At 49.6% G+C, this 22,813-nt stretch overlaps 1 protein-coding gene across 3 annotated transcripts; it reads left to right on the top strand.

The window, feature by feature from the left end:
• The first annotated feature begins 96 nt into the window (after positions 1 to 96).
• Positions 97 to 19,637, top strand: avl9 (AVL9 homolog (S. cerevisiase)). 3 transcript variants are annotated; one of them, XM_030348995.1, is made up of 16 exons: positions 97 to 378; positions 5,811 to 5,931; positions 6,443 to 6,528; positions 7,165 to 7,236; positions 8,121 to 8,210; positions 8,616 to 8,682; positions 8,788 to 8,828; positions 8,998 to 9,036; positions 9,146 to 9,215; positions 9,551 to 10,035; positions 11,944 to 12,078; positions 12,692 to 12,911; positions 14,174 to 14,291; positions 14,931 to 14,984; positions 17,712 to 17,800; positions 18,734 to 19,637. In XM_030348995.1, the coding sequence occupies exons 1-16, from the start codon at positions 289 to 291 to the stop codon at positions 18,862 to 18,864; spliced, it is 1,908 nt and encodes a 635-aa protein (XP_030204855.1). In that variant the 5' UTR covers positions 97 to 288; the 3' UTR covers positions 18,865 to 19,637. The 3 variants fall into 3 exon arrangements, with proteins under 3 accessions (XP_030204855.1, XP_030204854.1, XP_030204853.1); XM_030348994.1 differs by having other exon boundaries at positions 12,692 to 12,992; XM_030348993.1 differs by having other exon boundaries at positions 12,692 to 13,103.
• The last annotated feature ends 3,176 nt before the right edge of the window (positions 19,638 to 22,813 follow it).

Genomic DNA, 22,813 nt, shown 5'->3' with positions numbered 1-22,813 from the left:
GGAAAATAATTCACTGATAAATAAATAAATAAATACATATTTATATATGTATTTACTTATATTCGCATCACGTGACGTGCGCCGTTCGTGTGGGTCCAGGATTGAGCGGTCCGTGACGTCATCCCACGACCGAAGACGGACCTGCGGAAGGGAAAACAAATCGCTCCGGAGTCGTGTTGTTGATTTTGTATGTGTGCGTGTGCGGAGCTCGAAGCAAGGAAAAGTAGTATCCTTTCTGTACTCTGTTTAGATCTATTATTACAGTGGAGATCTGCGCAGTAAGCGGCCATGGAGGCGCAGAGAGGCAGAGAGGACGTCAAGTTGCCCCCCGTGCTGCACATCGTCGTGGTTGGGTTTCATCACAAGAAGGGTTGTCAGGTATTTCCAAAGCCCTTCCGACATGCACACATCCCATTAGCGTCAAGTTTATCCCAGACCTTGTCTAATAACCGCTTCCTCCAGTGTCTAACTCCTTGACGTTTTGTTTTGATCGGGTTAAAAACCATCCATTGCGCTTTGATCGGAGAGGATCGAGTCACCCCGGACCCCCAAGGCGTAGTGTTTGACAGCTGGACATTTGTGACACTGCTTGATGAATGAACCCGCGACAGATGGGTACACGGATTGCAGACCCCCATGCTTGGTTAAAAAGACGGGGATTCATTGATGGATCTCCTCATTCTTTAAATCCACGGAGTGCCATTTGTATACATAATGGAACGATTCACACCCCAGTGTAGACTATGATTTTTCATCCTAGGTTTGCGTCCGAGGCTCGCTGCACTGGGTTATGCAATGCTAGTGTTCTATGCACAACTTCCTGATCCATCTAATCCCGAGAAGTCCTCAGAAGTCTCCAAGAGGAGCTTTCTCCCAGAGTGTCAAAACAGGGAGCAATGCCTGTCCCATTCATCCCAGCATTCCCTGTCAGTCGAGGTTGTGTTCAACTCATGTAGCAGCTGGGGGAGAAAAGGAAGTGTGTATGTATATCTTGTCGTTTTAATGGTCAAAGATTAGGGTGTAACTTAAATGACTCCTCATGTGATGGCGGTTCAATGGACTGTTAAACAGGACAGAGCTTCCCTCGAGGGTCAGCTGTCACTCGAAGGCTGCAGCTGTAGATCACATGTGAGACAACAGGGGGTCAAGCGTCAGCACCACTGCCGCCCCTTAAAACAATAGAGCGGCGACAAGAGGCCGCTTCGTTGGGCCGTCCGATAACGAGAGGGTGTTTACCCAAGGTATTGTGCGACATTTGATAGGCATTAGTGTTCCTCCTCCTAGCAGAGTTGGGAGATTCGGTTTCCTCTCTCTCTCTCTCTCTCTCTCTCTCTCTCTCTCTCTCTCTCTCTCTCTCTCTCTCTCTCTCTCTCTCTCTCTCTCTCTCTCCCTGTCTCGGTCTCGGTCTCACTCTCTCTGTCTGTGTGTGTCTCTCTCTCTCTCTCTCTCTCTCTCTCTCTCTCTCTTTCTCTCTCTCTCTCTCTCTCTCGTTGCCCATCTGCTGGTCTCTGCTGGGGGCTACAGGCTGTTGAAGACGTGCCATCAAAGCATCAGTTTCAGGCTCACCCCTCCCGGGATCCTGTTCAATTGGCTCTTGTGTTTGGGTGCAGTAGTCGTTTAGTTCACAACATTGTCAATTCACCTTTGTGTTGTGAGCTTGTCGTGGTTGATGGCACGCGTTCGTCTGTGTTTGAGTTTCACTTCCATCAGCGTTTATTTGAGGTTTCTGTGGTGAAACTCTTAACAGGTAATGTTGTTTTTTTGAAGGAGGTTGTTGCTTATTGTCATTAACAAAACAGTTAAAACACTTCCTGCTGTCAGAACAAAATGCTCTTTGTTTGTGGTGTCTAACTGTCTATGCTTAGAAAAAATCTTTGGCATCGTTCTGTATTTCTGTGGTTGCCAACATCCCCAATTCCATTTTTCCTGTCTAGACAATAGCTGATATGCGCTCAAGCCTAACACCACACGATCAGGCCTTTCTCTGGCCCTGTCAAATCCATCTCTCCGTTACAGGATATCTTTGGGGATTTTTCAAACCCTTTGTTTCCATTGTTTTGGGTTCTAAGGGACTATTGGTGTTGTGTAAGTTGGTCCAGTATTAAACTGGAACTCTGCAGACGTAAGTCCCTGCTGTGATGTGATCATTTGGGGTGATGGCACCCCGACGATTTACGTCCTAAGGAGGTGCTTGTTGCTCAGATTCTTTCGGACAACATTGTGGAAAGGAGTATTTCGCTTAACCAGCCTTTTTATTATTGTGTCCAACCAAGTATTCTAAGTGAGTCTCGTTTTGGAGAGTTGAGCTGTGGTAGGAAATCTCAGTTCTCCTCCACTCAAATAATTTAGATAAAGCTAAGCAACGCATTCTGTGGCCAAACACAGCAAACATTTGACTGCACTCCTCTTTGCAACTACCTCAACATTCTCCTCCTGCAACCTCTCAACTCTCAGTGAGCGAGACTTCTTCTTGAGCGAGACTTGGATGGACACAATAACAAACAGCCTGGAGCAAGTAAAAGTTAATCAAAAAAGTAGAGATGCACCGATCAACCGGCCGCCGATTAAAAAAGCCGGTTTTGTATCCAATCGGCCACAATCGGTGACCTGCCGGTCACTGTCGTAATTTCCGGTTTTCGGCCGATCAAACTCACCCGCATGCGCGGTGCGTAGCAGCTCAAGGCGCCCAGAGCGCGGGAAGAAAAACATGTCGCTGATTTGGACTTATTTCACTGTGTGCCAGGACGACCCAAAACACGCTGTTTGTAATGCTTGCAAGTCAAAAATAAGCCGTGGGGGATCATGTTGCTAGGTACGCGTCCTGCGTCCCTGACGCATTCAAATCTGAAAGGACGCACTAAACTCACTATCCATGCGTCCCGGGGACGCATCTAATTTTCCCCATGAAAAACGATACATTGTGAACATTAAACAACTCGTGTTTAATCACAGTAACTGGCCAAAGAAACCTTCTTGTGAGCAGACCAGACAAGCACTGTTTCAACCCTCTGCGCATCTACTCGGCGCAGACGTGATCCCCTGTTCAAAGTATCGCGACATGCTAATTTAGCCGCTACCAAAACAACTAGCTCGTCACCGCTGATTTCATTTCAACAATTAAAAATACAAACTTCATAGTAAATAAACCCACGTTTCCACTGCTCGATGCTGTGCTCATTCGTGTCGATTATGTTGTAACGTTTAGGGGACGTGCTGTAATGAAATAAATGAAACATAATCCGGTGGTGGTGATGAAAACTACATTGAACGGCAGCCTACATATTGTTATGCCCAAACGGCGCCTGCGCATACATCGCGCTTCCAACGAGATCCCGTTTTTCTCGAGAAACAGGCAGAGAAGAGAGAACGCAAAAATACCACCAAAGAAAAAGATGAAACCTATTGCAGGTCAGCAAACTATTGCAGCTGCATTTTCTGTCCCCACTACCTCTGCACTCCTCCCTGACTCTGATCAGCCTAGAGAGAGTACCTCAACATTGCCTGTACCTACTTCTGCCTCCCCCTCTACTGAGCCTGATGAGCCCACTGCAGAAGAATTGCCTCAACCTTCTACATGTTCCTCCCAAAAAAAGCGAACTTTTCTGAAGCAGTGGCTCACCACATACAAATGGCTGCGCTTTTCAGATGACAATTTCATGTATTGAGTTTAACACTATTAATTTCATTTAAGAAATAGAATAATAATAAAAAAGAAACACATTTTTTAAACTGGGGAGTCGGGACCCATTGAATTTCTCAGGGACCCACCCAACTCGCCACCTGTGGGTCCCGGGGACTCACTACATTGAAAACCTATCAACATATTATATGATTATAATTATTTCTTAGAAAATCGGTATCGGAAAAACCGGTTTTGGCAGGTCAGACCTCCTTAAAAACCGGAAATCGGTATCGGCCAAGAATTTTGCAATCGGTGCATCTCTACAAAAAAGTTGTATTCTCTGAAAGGATCCTTTCGAGAATGTGTTCGGACAGTGAGGATAACAACATGAGCCTGTCATCCTTTTTAGAGGACGTATATTGGATAACATAGCTGGCCGTTTCGCAAATTACGCCTGCAGCATTCTCTTGCTACTGGACAATTGTTTTCCAAAATGTTGTCCGCCTCAGTCCCACAGGCCAAAGATTACGGGAAACTAGGGGCCAGGTTGACAAACCCAAAGTTACCCTTTAATCATATCGCCATGTTTTTTCTCAGAATACATCTAATGTTAAGCTGAGGGCATTCTTCATCTAACATGATATATGCTGGGACTGACGCTGGGGATTACGTCATTGTCTGGAAAGGAAGAAAGCTGAGCATTATGCAGGCCTTAAAGCAGGCCTTGCTCATAGGGGCCAACCGTTCCACTTTGCCCATGTGCCATGCGATGCTCCAGGAAGTCCAAACGATTGCATAACACGGGGCACTCGGTTCACATCCTTACTGCACACGGGGCCCTCAGGGGCCAACAATGAGAGGCAGATCCTTGGTGTCACCGTCCCCATCCCTGTAAGTTTCCCATCGGCAGCTCCTGGGACTGCTCAGGAGGTAGAGCAGTTGTCTTGTAACCGAAAGGTTGCTAGTTCGATCCCCAGCTCCTCCTTGTTAAGTATTTATGTGTCCCTGAGCAAGACACTTAACCCTAACTGCTCCTGACGAGCTGGCTGTCGCCTTGCATGGTTGACACTGCCGTCTGTGTGTCAATGTGCGTTTGATCCGTGAGAAGATTTGTAGTTTAGATAATGTTAAGTGTCGCTGGATGTTTACTTTGTGGTTCTGGGCGCAACTTACTTTGTTGTGGTGAATCTCTACCTTGATCACCGCTAACTACTACTACTAACAACACCAACTGACTCCATGCTACTTGAAGTTGATCACTCAGAAACCTGCTTGTGCAGAAGTGTCTGCATTCTCTCCCCTTCATAGTGTATGTTTTGATTGTTCTGAGTCTCACCATTGAGTCGCTTTGGATAAAATGCTAAATTTTTATGTAAATTAAACACACACGCACGAACGCACGAACGCACGCACAGATCTGTGATTTTGAATCTGCATTCAAAATCTAGCCAATGTGGTAACACTTTTACATTAAAGAAACAATAATTAACATTAGTCAATGCAGTAATAAGCATTAAATAATAGTTAATTACACATTGGCCAGAGATTTCGTAGTCATTACATTTTTTTCCACTTTACTAACGGTGTTAATTTCAACCAAGGTCATCCAATAAGAATAGGGTTGACCCTTGACCTCTTAAAGGTTGGGTATGGGATTTGCGAAACGCCAGCAGATTTTCGAAACATACAACTCAAATGGTCCTACCCCCTCTCCTTCAACGCTGACTCTGACTTCACCCATTCCAAGTACATGGACGCGCAATCAAGCACGAGCGAACAGATGCGCAAGAGCGAGCCATTAGTTAGTTAGCTAGCTCCAGTAGCTACCGCAGGTTAACAACAAACAGAAGCTTGCTCCCGGGTCACGAGCTTTGAGTACGTGCACGAAGGGGTCACGTGGGGGGAGGGGGAGTGCAGTACGACCGTTTGATTGACGTACTTACTGTCCAATGCCACTGGGTGGTTCTGGAAATCATTGGCTGGAGTTTTTCGAGCCCTGCCCGTTCCACAGATGATTGACTTGTTAAGAAACTTGTTAAGAAACTTTCACGTCAGTACTTCTAGCTCAGTGGCTGTAAGTGGGTTATGATAAGGAATTCAAGTAATTCTGCAAAAATGGCCAAAAAAGAGAATTGCATACCCAACCTTTAAGTAATATACATCAACCTCTCTTTCCCCCCCCCTCCAGGTGGAGTTCTCCTACCCCCCCCTGCTGCCGGATGAGAGCCACGACAGTGGGGGCCTCCCTGAGCAGTGGAGGTACCTGCCGTTCCTCGCCCTGCCAGACGGGGCTCACAACTACCAGGAAGGTCGGTCACCTCCTAATATGGTCATGGGGGGGGCTAGCTCTAACTGCCAACTTCCCAGTCGGATTCGAACCCTTGACCCCGGCAGTATTAACGTCATGCGCTGCCAGTTAAATATAAATGGTTGGCTTGTACAACCAGGATACAAGTCGGGGTGACTTGTAGCCGTAAGGACGCTAGTTGGATCCCCCAGGCCAAGACACCTTCACCCTGACTGCTCCCGACGAGCTGGCTGTCGCCTTGCGTGGTCGACTCCGCCGTCGGTGTGTGAATGTGTGTCTAAACCGTCGCGTTGGGTCACAGCGTCTGCTAAATGCCCTGATGGACACATTTTTTAATGTACTATTCCTACTTCTCATAAACAGTATCACCCATGGTGAACACATACCCGGCGCCCGGCGTTGTCTTGGCGTGCGTTTGATGCGTGGGAATGGGAATGGCTGCGTGTGATAGGCCGGCGGTCCTGTGCTCCACGGCCTCGTGGTCACACGGTGTGATGCTCTTGGTCCTGCAGACACGGTGTACTTCCACCTGCCCCCGCTGAGCGCCGAGATGAAGTGTGTGTACGGAGTGTCCTGCTACCGGCAGATAGAGGCTAAGGTCAGTCCCCCACATATATATATATTATATAAACAGATAAAATATATGCATTTATTTATATATCAACATCAAGTAAAAATGATCTAATTCCTATTCATATGTATTATATAAATAAATACTTATTGTTAAGAATAAACATTAAGTATATTTATATCAACATTAAGAATACATACATACCTTGTGTCACGGAGTCTAAATTAATTCTAAAGGATGTTTTAGTGAAGCCAGGAGGCACTACACACTTTGGATCACCCACACTTGCCTTTCATTTGATAAAATATCAAAATGAGCAGTTGATCAGTGATCAGTTGCTTTAAGGCCTGATCCGTATCACTGCCCACCGTTTACAGCAGCGCCTGTATCATGTGGCTGCATTAAGCTTATGCCCTATGTGGGATTCGACACAGTGTGTTTAAATGTCCTTGATTGGTAATAAAAGAGAGATATTATTACAGCCGGAAATTGCAAATATGATGAGCAAACAAACCTCTGTGTGCGTTCTCTACCATTTGGAATAAAGTGTGTGTGTGTGTGTGTGTGTGTGTGTGTGTGTGTGTGTGTGTGTGTGTGTGTGTGTGTGTGTGTGTGTGTGTGTGTGTGTGTGTGTGTGTGTGTGTGTGTGTGTGTGTGTTCCAGGCTCTGAAGGTCCGACTGGCAGACGTTACCAGGGAGACGGTGCAGAAAAGTGTGTGTGTCCTCAGTAGAGTGGTGAGTGTGTGTGTGTGTGTGTGTGTGTGTGTGTGCCTCTAGAAAAAAGGCTTTGAGAATATGTCTCTACATCTACAAGACACACAAATCAACGTATTTATATCAAACTTGTATATGTTTTGTATTGGAGTCATTCTGTTCTTTTTTGAGATTGTGTATGTTCATTTGTAAAATCTGAAATAGGTCATATTTCATTTGAGCGTATTATAAATCATGTTTGGCATAACGAAGACGATGGTTCGAGAACAATAATTTCTTGTTAACCAAGGATCAGTTATTTTCAGTTGGCGTCAAAGTATGAATTAAGCACAACACTGCCCCTAAACTTGATACGAGGTCATGATACATGATGCGTTGGCTTCAAGGAAGGAAGGAAGGAAGGAAGGAAGGAAGGAAGGAAGGAGGCATGTATTATGGAGTGCCTCTGAGTAATCATAACTCTGTTAGATACCTTGACCGTGGCCCTCTCCTATGATTCATAATTGTCACGTTAGTAAACCAATCTGCGAGACCACCCAAGGACCCAGGGCAACAGAGGCATGACATGTACAGGGAAGAGGTCAAAGGCCAGGGGGAAGGGGTCTTTGAGGGCTCGAGGTGAGCTCCCATAATTCAACGGTGATGGGAAAAAACAGCTGACCGAACTCACAGGGGGATGTGCTATCTTTTGAGTGACGCAAATCAGGTCAAACACAGTAACTGGGGCTGCACGAAAACGATCATTCAAAATGTTTGAAGTTAAGTTATTTGAATTGGCTGTGCATTTCTTTGCATCAAAATAGCGTGTGTGTGTGTGTGCGCATGTGTGTGTGTGTGTTTAACCTACATATGTTTGTTTGTGTATATATGTGTAACCTGTGTGTGTGTGTGTGTGTGTGTTCCAGCCTCTCTACGGCCTTCTACAGGCCAAGCTTCAGCTCATCACTCACGCCTACTTTGAGGAGAAAGACTTCTCACAGATCGATATTTTAAAGGTGAGGAACAGCAGCTGCCCACTCCACCCACATCCCTCACTCTGCTAACTCTGCTAACACTGCGAGTTCTGCTCACTCGGCCACCTCCACAAACCTCTAACTCTGCCCTTGCTAACTGCTAACACTACCTCCGGTAACTGCTAACTTAACCATCGTTATCTAAGCTAAATGTTTATGCTAACGGTTAACACTACCTCTGCTAAACGCTAACTCTACACATGCTAACCGTTAACACTACCTCTACCAATGCTAACTCTGCTGAATCTTTATGCTAACCCTACCATTGCTTACTCTGCAAAATGTTTATGCTAACTGTGCCATTGCTAACTGCTAAATGTTTATGCTAACTCTACCGATGCTAACTCTGCTAAATGTTTATGCTAACTGTGAGCGCTGTCTCCACAGGAACTGTACGAACACATGAACGGCTCGCTGCGGGGGTCCACTCTGGAGGGGTCACAAGTGTATTTAGGTAAAATGGACGCTTGAATTTCGTACTATTTAAGTCTGTATAAAATGTGTGAATTTATTTTAAAAACGATGCTGACGTTCCTTTAATCATCCTTTCCTTTCTCAGGGTTATCGCCAAGAGATTTAATACTTCACTTTAGACACAAGGTAAATAGAAGAAACAGTTACTACACAATGTACACAAGTTGTAGACAGATGGATAGAAGCTGCACGAATAGTACTGTAGGAAATGTACTGTAGTCGTTTTAGCTTACTCGCTACAACACTAGCTACTGTGGGTCAGTGAATGTAAACGCCAGACTTCTGTCACATCCAGGTTCTCATCCTCTTCAAACTGATCCTGCTCGAGAAGAAGGTGAGCGGACCTTTTTTTAACGAACTCCCACGTCTCTCTGCGTCTTTATTTAGCGGTTTCACAACATGGCTTCATCCCGTGTGTTTTCCCCTCTCTTTCTCCCGCCCAGGTCCTGTTCTACGTCTCGCCTGTCAACAGACTCGTGGGGGCACTGATGACTGTGTTGTCGCTGTTCCCAGGTCAGCGGCAGCGGTCCCGTTTTTACTGCTTGGTCGTTAAGAAACTGATTTAAAACGCCTGGGTTATTGTGACACTCGTCTAACGATGTTCATTGCAACTTTCTTTTAAAACATCTCTGTTAGGTGTTTGTGTACGGTTGGGCATGGAAGATTTATGTGTGTTTAGTGATACATTTTACCCTGACTTTTAGTTTTGTATGTTCAGGTCCCCAAAGACTAAAAAGACAAAGTCGTAAAATAGCGGAATGAAAAACTAATCGTAGGCGTCCAAAACTGATCGTCTCCTCCTCCTCTGATTTGCATAACCAACACCTGCTTGCGTGTGATTGGCTCAGGGATGATCGAGCACGGCCTGGCGGACTCCTCCCACTACCGGCCCAAGAGCAGCCTGTCAGAGGAGCCGGGCGGCGGGGGGGCGGAGCCCGCCGCCGCCGTGACCACGCCCTCCATCGAGGAGTTCGTCTCCGTCTCCGCCACGGACATCGCCGAGCTGGTGGGGGAGGAGCCGCCCCCCCCCACGGGGGAGGGGGAGGGGGAGGGGGGGGACAGCCACCTCCTCAAGCCCCCCTCGCGGCCGTCCCCTGACTCGTCGGAGAGCGACTGGGAGACCCTGGACCCCAGCGTGCTGGAGGAGGCGGCGGCGGCGGCGGCGGCGGGCGGCGAGAAGGGGGCGGAGCATCCGGAGACCTTTGACCCCGAGCCGGGCATCCCCATCACGTCGCAGCCCCAGGCGGTGGGGGGCCAGGGCGGGGTCGTCCAGGGGCTGGTGTCCGGGCTGGAGGAGGATCGCTACGGGCTGCCCCTCCCCGTCTTCACCAAGGTAGGGGGTCACCGAGGGAGGGGGGGGTCTGTCTGTCTTTATGTATGTGTGTGGGTGTGGGTGTGTGTGTGTGTGTGTGTGTGTGTGTGTGTGTGTGTCTTTATGTGTGTGGGTGTTGGTGTGTGTGTGGGTGTGTGTGTGTGTCTTAATGTGTGTGGGTGTGTGTGTGGGTTTGTGTGTGTGTCTTTATGTGTGTGTGTGTGTGTCTGTGTGTGTGGGTGTGGGTGTGTGTGTGTCTTTATGTGTGTGTGTGTGGGTGTGTGTTGGGGCTGTCAACGAATATTCGAAGTTCGAATATTCGTTCGAAATGTATCCAAAAACGCGAATTCGAACGTGAAAATTAATATTCGAATGTGAAAAAACACTTCCGCGGTACAAGCGCCTCTATCTGCTTTGTGAATGAGCCTCTGTCTGTTCGCGATGTCCCTCATAATATTCGAATGTGAAAAAACACTCCCGCGGTACAAGTGTAACAGACTAGTATTGTGAAGAGCGAATGTATTTTATCCCCTCGGGGTTTCCGTACTTGGATATAGGTATTCCAGCTCGGCTATGCCATTCAATAAGCATCCGAAGTAGAGCTCAGGGAGCTAGTAGTCTGGCTGGTGAAAGCTGCTATAACGCAATGTTCTCGGCAAAGTCCGAGACAGCTTTTTTTTCATGAATCCGAACGGTGCGTAGTGCTGGCCCTTTCGCTGGCATGTTGGAAGACGTAGGCGACATGCATATTTTTCTTTATCGATTTTAATAGGCCTTCTCGATAAATGGTAACTTGGTAAGCAAAGCAAGGAACGTTACCACCAGCATACTTTGTAACATTCAGAAGCGGGCGTCTTCTTCAGATTACTATAGTTTGCGCGCTTGCAGGTGTGGTGGTGAAATGCAAGCGATACAAAGTTGTGGCTTTTCATGATTAGGCCTCCACGTTACTGGGCTGTTTATAGGATATATATATATCCCGCTAATTTGAACCATGGTTTTGTCGCATTATTGACATATTGACGGCAACTGCGTAAAATAGGCAACCAGATATTCGAATAGTTCGAATTCATGATTTTTTTCCAAACGAACATTCGAATGTCATTTTTGAGCAATTTTGACAGCCCTAGTGTGTGTGTGTTTGTCTTTATGAGTGTGGGTGCGTGTGCGTGTGTGTGTGTGCGCGCGCTTTTGAGCAAGCTGCCCTGACTCCGACCCTCTACCTTAATGACCCTCATCTCAAGTCACTTTAAGTCGCTTTGGATACTTAGACTAACATAGTCATAAACATTATGTTGAGGTGGACTCATAATGGCTTCTGTGCAGAGTCGGCCAGTCAGTGTCGGTATCCAAGCACGAGACCGTTCCTGTTGGTTTTCTATTCAAATTTACGGGAAAACATTTCAGTCGACTCGAATGGCAAAGGCTTTTAACCGCCTTCACACACCATGTGACCAAACTGGGACCCACGAGTGCTGGTCACGCTCCCTTTCCTTTACAACAGCACACACACACACACACACACACACACACACACACACACACACACACACACACACACACACACACACAGTTATAAACTCTTTTATAGGCACCCTGAAGGATAAACATGTACTATAATCCATCCCACATTGTTCAGCGTACCAGAGAATCAACATAAGTCTCAGAGCACGCGCTGGTGAGCTCTTGTGCTGGGCTACAGTACTTGTATTTCAGTTGTCGTCCTACTTAGCGGTTTGTGCTCAATGCTAGTTGCTAAAAGATAGATGACAAAGGGAAATATTGGCTTCTCCTTCCTCCGCTGAATGTCCCTCCAGTGACCCCGTAGCCCAGTGTGCAGGTGGACGCCCAACCGTTGATCAGGGTGCCGTTCTGGGCCGTATCAAGTGACTAACCCCCCCCCCCCCCCCCTCTTGTCTCGGTTGCCAGGGTTACCTGTGTCTGCCCTACATGGCCCTGCAGCAGCACCACCTCCTGTCCGACGTGACGGTGCGCGGCTTCGTTGCCGGGGCGACCAACATCCTGTTCCGCCAGCAGAGGCACCTGAGCGACGCCATCGTCGACGTGGGTAGCACCGCCGATCTCCAGCCGCCATTTTTGTAGTTCCGTATGGAGTAGGGGGCAGTGCCAGTATTAATCTAATGGTGAATGTGTTTGAAATTCCCAGATTAAGGGGTTCCGAACCCCAATGATGCGCTAGTCTACTCCTTTGGCTTCCTTGAAAAAGTTAGCTCACTCCTACCCGCTGTTTAATAACGAGTCCTGGAGAAAAATCGCTCTAAGGTGCTTCGGACAGAAGACTGTATGGTTTGAAACAGGGAGTCTCCTAGCGCAGAGGTCTCTCCGTCCTAACCATCTATGGAAGGCTCTTTAGACTTTGTGTTTGCGTGGATAGATAACACTTTATTAGGAACCCGCAGGGGTAACGGCGCAGCAGCAGCGAGGGAAGAGAAGCATACAAGATATAATACAACACAACACAAAGGAGTGCTAAAGTTAGGCTGAGGAAAGACAATGCTAGGGACGATGGAGCAGGAAAACAGGAAAAACAGGGAAACCAGGACAAACCGTGTGTGTATGTCCATGCGTGTGTATGTACGTGCCTGCTTTCGTTAGCCTGGCACGCGGTTGTCCCCCCCCCCCCGCCTGACCCCGGCCCCTGATTGGCTGCCGCCAGGTGGAGGAGGCCCGCATCCAGATCCAGGACCCGGAGCTGCGCCGTCTGCTGGCGCTGACCACGGCCGACCTGCGCTTCGCCGACTACCTGCTGAAGCACGTGACGGAGAACCGCGAGGACGTGTTCCTGGACGGGACGGGCTGGGAGGGCGGGGACGAGTGGATCCGGGCGCAGTTCACCCTCTACCTCCACACGCTGCTGTCCTCCACCCTGCACCAAGGTAGGGTCAGCCTCCAGCTCCACCCCCTAGTGTCCTCCACCCTCTACCTCCACACGCTGCTGTCCTCCACCCTGCACCAAGGTAGGGTCAGCCTCCAGCTCCACCCCCTAGTGTCCTCCACCCTCCACCTCCACACACTGCCCTCCTCCACCCTCCACCTCCACACGCTGCTGTCCTCCACCCTGCACCAAGGTAGGTGGAGCACTGCCCCCAGGCATCTCTTCTTACCGCCTGGTTTGATGGAGGTCTGCCCCAAAGGCCTCTCTTCTTACCGCCTGGTTTGATGGAGGTCTGCCCCAAAGGCCGCTCTTCTTACCGCCTGGTTTGATGGGGGTCTGTCTCCAGACCTCTCTTCTTACCGCCTGGTTTGATGGGGGTCTGCCTCCAGACCGCTCTTCTTTCCGCCTGGTTTGATGGGGGTCTGCCTCCAGACCGCTCTTCTTACCGCCTGGTTTGATCGGGGTCTGCCTCCAGACCTCTCTTCTTACCGCCTGGTTTGATGGGGGTCTGCCTCCAGACCTCTCCTCTTACCGCCTGGTTTGGCGGAGGTCTTAATGAATTACTCACTTGACTGAGTAGTTACTGACGCAAATACTGTTATCTTTATTGGGCTCCCCCCTCTTCGGCCTTGGGAGGCTGGTATCTCTCCAGTCCCCTGGTTGTTATGCAGACAGATGCTCTGCCCCCCCCCCCCCCCCCCCCCAGCCCCTATCTTCCTCCTCCCGTGAACTTTTGTCTCTGGATCAGAACTCTTCATGGTCATCTCCACGGCAACGGTCGTGTCCTCGTCACCAGCATCAGACGGGAGAGACACTGTTGAGTCTGGGGAGACAGTCTCTCCGTCCTGTCTCCCCAGACTGTCTTTTTTGTTTCTTGGACGGAATGTAACTGGTAATAATTTCACTGCTCCGGCAATGACAAAGTATTCATTCATTCATTCATTCATTCATTCATTTTGTTGTTTCTACGTGATACTAAACGTCATCCTCTATGACCTAACACCTGACCCTTTCTTAAACTTCAGCAGCTAACGTTAACCGACGCCACTACGTAAACGCCAGCATTTCTGATGCATCATGGGAAACAGTCGCAGCAACAGCAAAGCGACTCTCCTTTGTTCCCACAACCCTGTTGTCCGTCTGAGAGTTTATAACCAGTTCTCCCGCCGCTAATCACCACTACCACCGCTACAGCCCCTACTAACGTCCCGCCTCTTGTGTTTCCTGTTTCCTGTTTCCTGTCCGCCCGTCTACTTCCTGCAGACAGCGAGAGGCTTCTGGCGGACTACGGCGCCCCCTTCACCGCGGCATGGAAAATCACGCACAACTACCGCGTGTGGCAGAGCAACCGACACCAGGCCATGACGGAGATCACGCCAGGGTAAGGAGCCAATCAGAGCCGCCGATAATGATGGGGGGGTGGGGAGGGCACTCTGCTTTGAGTGTCATTCTATTCTGTGTTTGGGTTGCATGTGTTTCTTACCAGTATGATCACAATGACCCTGGCCTTAACTGTAGCCTGACTAAAGAATGACTCAACCGGAGCCTAGTCTGAAATCAATCGTCCCTCAATGAGTTATTGAGATTAGGAAGTAAAATGGGGAATATTGAATGCATATTGAACTCAATCTCAAAATGTTCACTCTTAAGATAATATTCCTGCAGGCCAGTGGAGCTCCAATGAGGGTGTTAAGCACATAGTATCAATTACAGCTTCCACTGACTATTGCAGAATTTGCATGAACCAAAGTGCTCCAGATCAGGTTGTATGATGGATGGATAAGCAACATTTGCTACAGTCCACTGGGAAGGCTGGTAGACTGATCTATCCAGCACACATCTAGGGAGACACGCCCGCTTGGGATGTTGCTAAAGCACAGGAAACGGCTCGTAACAACTAATCACACCCACACCTAGTGGCAAAACATCAGCCCTTTAACAGTCCCATAGAGAATGCATTGACTGACTGTTCTCACATTCAGTCCCACATTAACGTCCGTTCTCTCGGTTTGTGTTTCAGGCACCCTTTCCAGGGACAGTACAGTGTTGCAGATGTGAAGCTCAGACTGTCTCAGTGAGTATTCATCGATGTTTCTATTCCCTTTATAACCTCCGTCATCGCTCCCCACTCAGTTGTTATTGACTTGCGGTGCAGGGGATGTGGTGCTACCCTGTAGGTGATGTGTTTGCTGCCCTCTAGTGGCAGCATGCACCCAATTAATCGTCAGTGTTGAATGGAAGGTGTAGCATAAATAAGGATGTGTTTTTCCTGTTCTTTGAGTTCCTATTCTACATAAATCTTAGAAAAGGTATAAAAAAACAACAGACATTTAGCAGCCAAACCAAATCAGAACTCCTTGTACCGTCAGATAACATCAGATCCAAGATGGAGGACTTCTACACCAGGGTGTCTTTCTTCTCCTCAAACCGCCCTCGTATTTCATGTCTTCTTGGTCAACGGGAGCAGGAAGGAGGAAGCTCCTTCTGGTCCGTTGCTCCCCCTCACACACCCATGGGTCACGCTCTGAGCTCAGGCTGCTGTCACAGGGACAGCCTGACAGAGACAGCCTGACAGAAACAGCCTGACAGAGACAGCCTGACAGAAACAGCCTCCCAGAGACAGCCTGACAGAAACAGCCTGACAGAGACAGCCTGACAGAGACAGCCTGACAGAGACAGTCTGACAGAGACAGCCTGACAGAAACACCCTCACAGAAACAGCCTGACAGAGACAGCCTGACAGAAACAGCCTGACAGAGACAGCCTGACAGAAACACCCTTACAGAGACAGCCTGACAGAAACACCCTCACAGAAACAGCCTCACAGAGACAGCCACCCAGAGACAGCCTGCTCAGAGCTCGGCCCGGGGAGCCTTCTGCTGGGTGGAGGTGGCGGGGTGGGGGAGGTGGAGGTGGCGGGGTGGGGGAGGTGGAGGTGGCGGGGGGAGGGGTCCGGTACATGAAGGCCAGGGGTGAAGGGTTGTCGGGCGAGGAGGGGTCTGGGCTGGGGGGGACCGGGGGGACCAGGGGGGCCAGGGGGACGGGGTCAGTGTCTCACACGGCTCCATTAATTATAACAGAGCTCCATGCGGGCCCTCGCCTCGCCCACTCAGGTTTCTTTCCAGGAAGCAGCTGGAGTGAGTGTGTGAGTGTGTGTGTGTGTGTGTCTGCGTGTGTGTTGGGGCGGGGGGTGAAGGGGGGGGGGGGGGGGGGTTGTGTGGGGTTGTAAGGGATGACCCCAGGGTCCCGGAGTCCACCCTTTTTTTTTTTTTCTCTTCCACACGACACAACCACCCCCCACCTCCCCCCCCCTCGCTCACTCCCCCACACACACACACACGCACACACACACGTACATCCAGCACACACACTGGCGGCCTCACACACACTTTCACAAAAACACACTCAGAAAAAACACAGACACAGACGCACACACTTACAGACACACACTCTTACAGACACACACACTTACAGACACACACACTTACAGACACACATCTCCCCCCCCCCCCACCCCCCTTACCCTCTTCCGCTCACGTCTTCGTCACTGAGCTTAGCTTGACGACGTGAACGCGTTTCGATGACCAGACCCCCAGCGGACTGTGTTCCCGAGGCCTGTGGGAAGCTGAACCAAATGGACCAGAGGCCTTGGGGGAACGCCATGAACCCCCCCCCCCCCCCCCCCCCCCCTTTCCCACATGCAGCGTTGCCCTGCAGTGTTCCGGAAGATTCCCTGCATGGGGTGACGTGTGAATGGGGAACAGGGATGTATTTCCAGGGGAAATCTGCACTGGCAATTTGGCGGCTCAAGACCGAGTCCCATTCCCTGTATCTCTGCCTGTGCGGCTGTGTTGTGAATGAAAGCAGTCACATGTCACACGGTCGGTAGAGGCTCGTACAGTGTTACATCCTCAGATAACCGATGTGTTGCGTTACATTGCCCCCATCTGCCGACCGGCCCTTGGCCTTTAGGCCGGCTTTGCTCTGCCGTGTGTGAGCGGGCGCAGGAAGGAAATGTCCCTGACTGGAGCGGCATGTGTGAATAGTGGATCACCCGCCATGTCACATAGCGAGGCGATGTTATCCCGGCGGTCTACCAGGAAGTACGTGTGATTGTGCGTGCACACACACACACACACACACACACACACACACACAGACACACACACACACACACACACACACACACACACACACACACACACATACACAGCTTCAGTGTGAGTTTGGATCCCCCTCCTCTCTGAAGTTCCCGTAGTTCCCATTAGCGCGCACGCAGTTGGGACACATGATTCGGGGCTCCCACATTCCCTGGCACGGTGTTCGAGGAAGGGTGAGGTTTGGCCGCGGGCGCTGGTCATCCACGGGAAAGGTCGCAGCTAGGCGGGGGACCGCGGGGTACTGGGGGGAGGAGCCAGGTAGGGGGGGGGGGGGGGGGCATTGGCTGTTGATTCTTGACGTGAAGCACACAGTGCACACCTCATCCCATCATTTCAACCGAAGCTAGCTCTTCATTTGTGGTGGTGGTGTCCTCTGCTGCAAATTGTTAGAGCAGAGGGATTGTGGGATTTCCGCGATAAACTCCCTCAGAAAACCGCCTCTAGTCAAACGGAGAATCCCGTGTCGGTTAGGTTTGATCGTGGGGCGGCCGTGATGTTCCGTCCTGCTCCAGGAGAGCGATTATTTTACTCTCTCACATCTCTGATCTCTTCTGTCTGTTTGTCTGTCTCTCTCTCTATCTGTGTGTGTGTTTGTCTGTCTGTTTGCTCGTTGCCGGGACGATTGACGCACGGCGGCGAAGTTCGGTCCAGAACAGCGAGCGGGGGAAGAAGATCGGGAACGCCATGATGAGCACCAGCCGGAACGTGGTGCAGACGGGCAAGGCCGTCGGTAGGTTCCGGAGTGGACGGGTTTAGAGACAAACCAGGAAACACCAGACTCCTCCTCCTCCCCCTCCTCCTCCTCCTCCTCCTCCTCCTCCTCCTCCTCCTCCTCCTCCTCCTCCTCCTCCTCCTCCTAGCGATGGAGCATGATGAGATGCTTAGTTAATCCCCAGGGGAGGGAAACTAGATGCCAACACGGCACACATGCATATTACATAGGGTGGATGGCAATCCAGAGCGTTTTAAAGCACACACACACATATACAAACACACACACACGCATGCACCCGCGTGCGCGAGCACGCACACACACACACAGATTTTCCAGGGTGAAATCAGCCCGAACACACAAGGAGGTACAAAAGGGGAATGCACAGCCCTATGAAAACAACTATGATGTATCTATTTAATATACAGTATGTAGCAACAATATGTCTGTTGTCTGGGGGTACGATCTCACATGATGCCACGGTTCCATTCACCTTTTTATTCTATAATCCATGTTGACAGTGTTTGCTCCTGTAGTGTGACGTCAGCCCTAAGCCACTTCCCCCTTTGTCCAGCAGGGGGGAAGAGACATGACCGCCACTGATGCACATTCCCCTGTCTCACATGACCTCTCTGCTCTCCTCTCTTCTCCCCTTCCCTCCTCTACTCTTCTTTCCTCTCCTCTCTCCCCTTCTCCTCTCCTCCCCGCTCTTCCCCTCTCCTCTCCTCTCTTCCCCTCCTCTCTTCTCCCCTCCCCTCTCCCCTCTCTTCCCCTCTCCTCCCCTCTTCCCCTCTCCTCTCATCCCTCCTCCTCTCCTCTCCCCTCTCCTCTCCTCTCCTCTCCCCTCTTCTCCCCTCCCCTCTTCCCTCTCCTCTCTCCTCTCATCTCTCCTCTCCCCTCCCCTCTCCCCTCTCCCCCCTCATCTCCTCTCCTCTCCCCTCTCCTCCTCAGGTCAGTCGGTGGGCGGCGCTCTGACCAGCGCCAAGTCGGCGATGTCCTCCTGGTTCTCCACCCTGGCCACCCCGCCCGTTGCCGTGGTGATGCCGTCCCCCGAGGAAGGGCACCACCAGGAGGAGCAGTGAGACCGTCCCTCCTCCTCCCCTCTCTCCTCCTCCTCCTCCTTCCTCCTCCCTCCTCCTGCTGCTGTAAGCCCGCTCTGCCCAGCGGGGGGGCGGCAATGTCCGGGTCTCTACAGGACACTCTAACCCTAACCCCGCCCCGGCTCTGTGAAGGACACGACCTATAGAAGGACTGCTGGTTGAAACCCCCGTAGAGGGGAGTCCCCAGACACACACCTACACCTACACACACAGATCTACACACACAGTGCTCTGATGAGTAAGGGGGGGGGTGACAGCAGACGTCGATGCTGTAGGCTTCTGACCTGATGGTCACTGATCCTCGTCGCTGACGTCCGTCCAAGTCCTGTAAACGTGATCCGAAGCTCGTCGCTATGAGCAGCGTGTTTGGTCAATGCTTACATCTCCGTCAGGTCGGGTTCGATTCTGTTTGGGCCGGAGCGCCCTGCAGTTGAAGGACACGTCGCTAGGGTCCTGTGGTTAAACGCGAGCTGGTCGTCTCCTTCCTCTGTCGTCGTCTGATTTCAAACCTCGTCAACGGTAAACTGTCCTTCTGCCTCTTTCTCGGGAGAGGGGGGTCTTGAGATAACTTGACTTGTCTACTAAACAGATTTTGTGACGGGTTCGGCGGGGTCTACTGTCGGGGTCTCGAGACCCACAAAGGGAAACGCTGTCACCACTAACCGGCGAGTTTGACGGCGTTGCGGCCTGCATTCCGGGAACAAGATATTCCCTTTGTGTATTTTTTGCGTTCTTATTTTTGTTCTTTTCTCCCCGATCAATTATGAAAGCACCCGACCAGATAACGACGGGCCGTCAGTCCCTGCACATGTTTCTTTCAGATCAAGAACACCCCCCCCCCCCCCCCCCCCCATCTCCTGAGATGCACCTCCTTCAATTTCGTATCCAAGGTGATTCAAACCCCCCCCCCCCCCCCCCCCCCGCATCCCAATGCTACTTATAGCATTAGCTGGTAGTGAATATTTAAATCGATATACATGCATCATTTATTGTAACGCGAAGGGGTACTGAGTGGAAGGCTAAGGGGAAGAAGTGGCGGGGAACGGGGGATAAAACGTATTTATTTGTTGGTCATCATGCTGGCTGTGCCCCTCCGACGTGGTCGACGCTGGAACTGTCCGTTGAACTCATGGTGCTCCTGCCAGTGTTGCCAGATTGGGCCCGATTTACCTCCCAATCTGGCATCCCTGGCTGCAGTTTACTGCAGGGGTTGCCAGATTGGGCGGGAATACTGATTGGCATAAATTCGGCAACACTGCATCCAGCTCTATGGTCTTTGGTTTGAGGGATTATTTTGGGGTCGTTCTCTTTTCTGAAGAGTTGCATGCTGCCCTGTCCGTTTCGTTTTTTTACGGTTGAATTGAATGCTCGGTTTCAGTTGGTTTCGTCGTCAACCGATTTCTTTTCTGATTTACTTTTATACTTTTGTTTTTACCCATGTGTTCAACATCTGACGATGGTCTTCCCTAATGAGAAAAACGATTTGATCTATTTACGTTTTTTATTAATGTTCTGCAGATATATTTCTAAATGTGTATTTAAAAAATGAATGTATTGTAAAATTGTGACATTATATTCACAGAATATTTTCGTGACTGACCCTTTTAAAGTATTTGGGAACTATGCGATATACACTATATTGTTGCATTAAAAAAAAAAATTAAACCAGAGCAATGTGGTCGTTTGTTTCTCATCGGTATGTGAACGTATCTCAGCCAATCAAGGGAAGCTTTGTGTGTGTATGGGAGAGTTGAAACGTCAGGACTAAAGCAAACAACTACACTGAATGAGACCGACTGACCGGCCCCGATATGGCAGTTCTGTGGCTCCTCAAACCCTGCCTGGCCCGCCATAGGGAGGACAGCTTTCTGTAGGCCTGGACTGACACCATATTCACACTGCTCTTGTTCATTTGAAACAATGCCAACCCAACCCCTTTACATTATTTATAATAAGTAGAAACTACAAGCATCGTTTACAAAAATACAATTTGACATGCATGGCTTGGGGCTTAATTAAATGAAGAATTTCAGCTCTCAAACAAGGCCCTTGAAAACGGGCTGTTTATGAACAAGAAAGTAACATAGCATTGGATAAAAAACTCAACTACACACTGTCGAATTGTTTAGTGAGCGGTAGCACATAACAAATTAGGGTGGCTCGATTATGGGAAAAATCATAATCACGATTAGTGGTCACTATTGAAATCACGATTATTCAAACGATTATTTTTGGGTTTGAAAACATATATTCCGAATGTCTCCCAAAAAAAATTAAATGAGAACTTTAAAATTTCGCCATAAATAAAAATACACAATGTTAAAAAATATTTTTTTCAAAACAAATGATATTCAGATATGTATCCAGGTGTTCTGCCCTTTCTATAAAACCTTAAAAATATATATAAAAGAATTAAAAGAAAATTGAATAAATCTATTGTTAATTTTGTGATTGCTTGACGCCGAAATCGATCAAAGTTCGATTAATCGCCCAGCCCTATAACAAACTCCCCAGAACATCGATTCTCAAGCACAACAAGGATCAGGAGTCGATTTCAGGAACGTTTTTGGTATGGTTTTTAATAAATTAACGTTCATTCAAAATACAGTGCCAAAGGAATATGATGCAGCCAAACATGCTAAGGTAATGTTTATCATGAAGCACCTGTGCTCATGTTTAGTTTTCTCTTAAAAAAAAAAAAGGTAGGAAGTCAGCCTCCCCACCCCTCTCCCTCCCCCACTACTGCTAGTGGTTGCCGGGACGATTTCCATAGCAACAGCCCTGGGCCAGCCCTCTTCGTTCCTCTCAGACCCAATCAGCAGCGAGATACCTCAATATCCACTCACGAGAAAATTAAGTCTGATAGAAGGAAAGAAACAATATGGATATCTACACACAATCACACTACAGTAATGTCCGATATTAAATAAAAAATGAAAGACTAATACAAAATAGACCTGGTTTTCCCACCGCCCCCCGTCCAGCCCACACACACACACACAGAAACACTTGTTTTTTTGTCTAAACATATGAAAATATATATATTTTTTAAGATTTATATATATTTCAGCAGCTTGTAAATAAAAAAGAAAAAAAACGAATTTCAAAAAGAAAAAAAAAAACGCATGAGCCCAAAGTCTAAGTACGGTGTTTCTGAGTGGAGTTGTGTGGCGATCCTTTTGAAGAGACCCGCATATGAAGAATACGAGAGAGGGAGAGAGCGAGCGAGAGAGAGTGAGAGCGAGAGAACATGGAGGGTCTGGAGGAGAGGACCAGAGGGGTGTCTGAGTTTGGGTGAGGCCAGTTTTGGGTTCAGTAAAAGAGGGAGGGTTGGGGAGAGAGAGCGAGAGAGAGAGGGAGGGTGTGTGGTCTAGGTGGCTGTACCTGCAGTCACCAACTAATGACCTTTGACCCCTCCTGCCCCCCCCGGCCCTCCTCCCTCCGCCCTCCCCCTTCTCGTACAGGTAACCCAATCTTTCGTACGCTCACAGCACCGACCCCTCTGTCGTCTCACCAACGGGGCCCTGAATAAAATAATAAAAACCTTGAGATGCATCCGGGGCCCTAATAGTGAAAAGGCGAGCGGGACGGGGGAGGGGACCCAGGGGGCGGAGCAGGAGGCGGAGTCAGCGATACAGGGGGAGGAGGGGGAGTGGCTAAAAGGAGGCGGAGTCCGTGGGAAAGGTGGTGACAGAAAGAAGTGAGTTGGAGGGAGGCGGGGCCCAGAGGGCGGGGGGGCGGTGGGCAGTGGAGGAGGAGGAGGGTGGGGGGCGGGGCCCAGAGGGTGGGGGGGCCGTGGGCAGTGGAGGAGGAGGAGGGGGGGGGGCGGGGCCCAGAGGGTGGGGGGGCCGTGGGCAGTGGAGGAGGAGGAGGGTGGGGGGCGGGGCCCAGAGGGTGGGGGGGCCGTGGGCAGTGGAGGAGGAGGAGGGTG

The sequence above is a fragment of the Gadus morhua genome, chromosome 23 (assembly GCF_902167405.1).
Source record: "Gadus morhua chromosome 23, gadMor3.0, whole genome shotgun sequence".
Classification (NCBI taxonomy): domain Eukaryota; kingdom Metazoa; phylum Chordata; class Actinopteri; order Gadiformes; family Gadidae; genus Gadus; species Gadus morhua.
Note: the sequence above shows the minus strand (reverse complement) of the source record. Positions and strands in the feature narration are given on the sequence as shown.

Coding starts and splice junctions, on each gene's coding strand:
- avl9 (XM_030348993.1), top strand. CDS start 289: ATGGAGGCGCAGAGAGGCAGAGAGGACGTCAAGTTGCCCCCCGTGCTG. Junction 9,037..9,145: donor TGATCCTGCTCGAGAAGAAG/GTGAGCGGACCT, acceptor TCTCCCGCCCAG/GTCCTGTTCTACGTCTCGCC. Junction 12,079..12,691: donor TGAGCGACGCCATCGTCGAC/GTGGGTAGCACC, acceptor GGCTGCCGCCAG/GTGGAGGAGGCCCGCATCCA.